The sequence below is a fragment of the Tupaia chinensis genome, unplaced genomic scaffold (assembly GCF_000334495.1).
Source record: "Tupaia chinensis unplaced genomic scaffold, TupChi_1.0 Scaffold000418_1, whole genome shotgun sequence".
In the NCBI taxonomy this organism is placed as follows: Eukaryota; Metazoa; Chordata; class Mammalia; order Scandentia; family Tupaiidae; genus Tupaia; species Tupaia belangeri.
Genome location: NW_006159923.1, coordinates 1675483 through 1677546, shown reverse-complemented (window position 1 = coordinate 1677546; position 2064 = coordinate 1675483). Strand labels below are relative to the sequence as shown.

The window sequence follows — 2064 nt, the reverse complement described above, 5'->3', positions numbered from 1 at the left end:
TATGGTTTTCACCATCGAGGCCCACCTCGCTGCATTCGATCGTGATAACGAAAATCGCATGAGAACGCGAGCTGTGCTCGTTCATGTTGGTGGCACCCACAGAACGGTTCTGGTTCCCCACGTTCATCACATGCTCTATCTCCTTCACACTCTTGGTGACAAAGGAAGACAGGTCTTTCACATAGACCCCAGTGTCAGGCCTCTCTTTGAGCTCGAGCCTTTTGGTCTGATCCTTTGAGAGTAGATCTCGGATCTCCTCCTGGTAGATCTCTAAGTAAGAAGCCCTGACCAAGTACTGTTGATTCTGAGACCTAGAGATGTGGGTGAAGATGTGGTCGAATGAGTTGGGGATGACCCCCCTTTTCTCAGGGTCACCACGGACTCCTTCCATCGTGTAGGTTTTCCCAGTCCCAGTTTGTCCATAGGCAAAAATTGTCCCATTGAAACCTTGTAAGACAGAGTCCACGAGGGGTCGGAATGTCTCATCGTAGAGTTCAAACTGCTTGGCATTCCAATCATAAACTGCATCGAAGGTGAAGGTCTTGGGCATTTCATGTGACGTTCCTTTGGGGTTCTTCACAGATACCTGCCCCAGCTTCACGTCTACATCCACCACCTTGTCATACGAAGCCGCCTTTTCCTTCCCATTCATGGGCCGACAGCGAACCACCACCCTGACTGACTCTGAGCTTTTTAACTTGGACATGATGAATTCTGACGGGATCACTCTTGAGGGCTATGCATGTATAATGTCTCGGGATGCTAAGGCCCTAGAAAGACAAAAAAAGAAAAAAGTAAGTAAGTACAGTTGTCGTATCAGCAGTTCACACCAAGTCATGTTCACCTTGTGACCTTCTGCAGCCATATTTAATAACCACATTACACTGTGCACTTCCTCACAGGATCTTAACCAACGTCGGTGCTAAAAATAAAAAACTCCTGTTCACCAATATTAATTAGCCTGTCCTGCCCTCAGTCAATACTTCATCTTATACCACTGACTGAGGTAGCTGGGAACCTTTTAAAAGCCTGGACGATTTTGTATCCTGTTGAAATGCTACAACCTGAGTAGAGTGATTTGGAACTATCTATTATACATATAAAATCTATAATGCACATACCTTTTGACCCAGTGATTATACTGCTAAGAATTTATGCTACAGATACATGTCCTATGCAAAGACATTTATATATAGGGTATTTGTTGTGGCAACATTTGTGGTACAACAGACTGCAGACAATCGCAAATCCCATCAAGAGGGGATTAATCAATATGTATTTATGCATGCACATGCACACACACACACACACACACTACATATATATGTGTATATATATATATATGCACACACTAATATACACACACGCATATATAAATCCTATGTAGCTATTAAAAAGAATGTAGTGGGACCAGCAGTTAGCATAATGGCTATGCTGATGGACTCCCATGTAGTCAACCACGGTTTGAGTCCTGGACCCGGTGGCTTAAACTCACGCTGGGCATGGGTGTGTGTGTGCCCAAGATCCCGAGAGGAGAATGGAGGAGAAGGGATTGCGGTGTGGCCATCCCCCCTGAGGGGGGGTGATTTCTCGCTTTCTAACTCTGTCTCTCTCTGTCTTTCTGGCGAGTGCATGTGCCCTATAGCAAAAACCTCTCCAGAAAAAAAAAAGAATGTAGTAATGTAAATGTAATCTTATATCAAGATACGCCGTTAAGTGAAAGAAGTAGGTGAGGAACAGTGTGTATAGTAGAGTCTACATGGTATGTAAAGGGGATATAACAGCAAGAGTGAACACTAATGTAAATAAACCATGGGCTCCGGGTGGTAACGTGTCGGTGTAGGTTTGTCATTATAACAAACGTGTTACTCTGGTGAGATACACTGATGAGGGAGGCTACGCAAGTAGGGAGTAGGGGTTGTATGGAAACTTTGCTATGAGTCTAATACTGCTTTAAAAATAGTCTGTTAAAAAATAAGCAAGAGGGACCAGCAGTTAGTGTAATGGCTATGTCGCTGGACTCCCATGTAGTCGACCACGGTTTGCGTCCCGGACCCGGTGGCT

The 2064-nt window shown here is 44.6% G+C and overlaps 1 protein-coding gene across 1 annotated transcript in view; it reads right to left on the bottom strand.

Moving 5' to 3' along the window:
* Window positions 1-766, bottom strand: part of KIF3B (kinesin family member 3B) — a 22693-nt gene extending 21927 nt beyond the window's left edge. Inside the window, 1 exon segment of the mRNA XM_006154741.3 lies at window positions 2-766. Within this exon segment, the coding sequence (XP_006154803.1) occupies window positions 2-706 (705 nt within the window). The 5' untranslated portion in view covers window positions 707-766.
* Window positions 767-2064: the final 1298 nt, after the last annotated feature.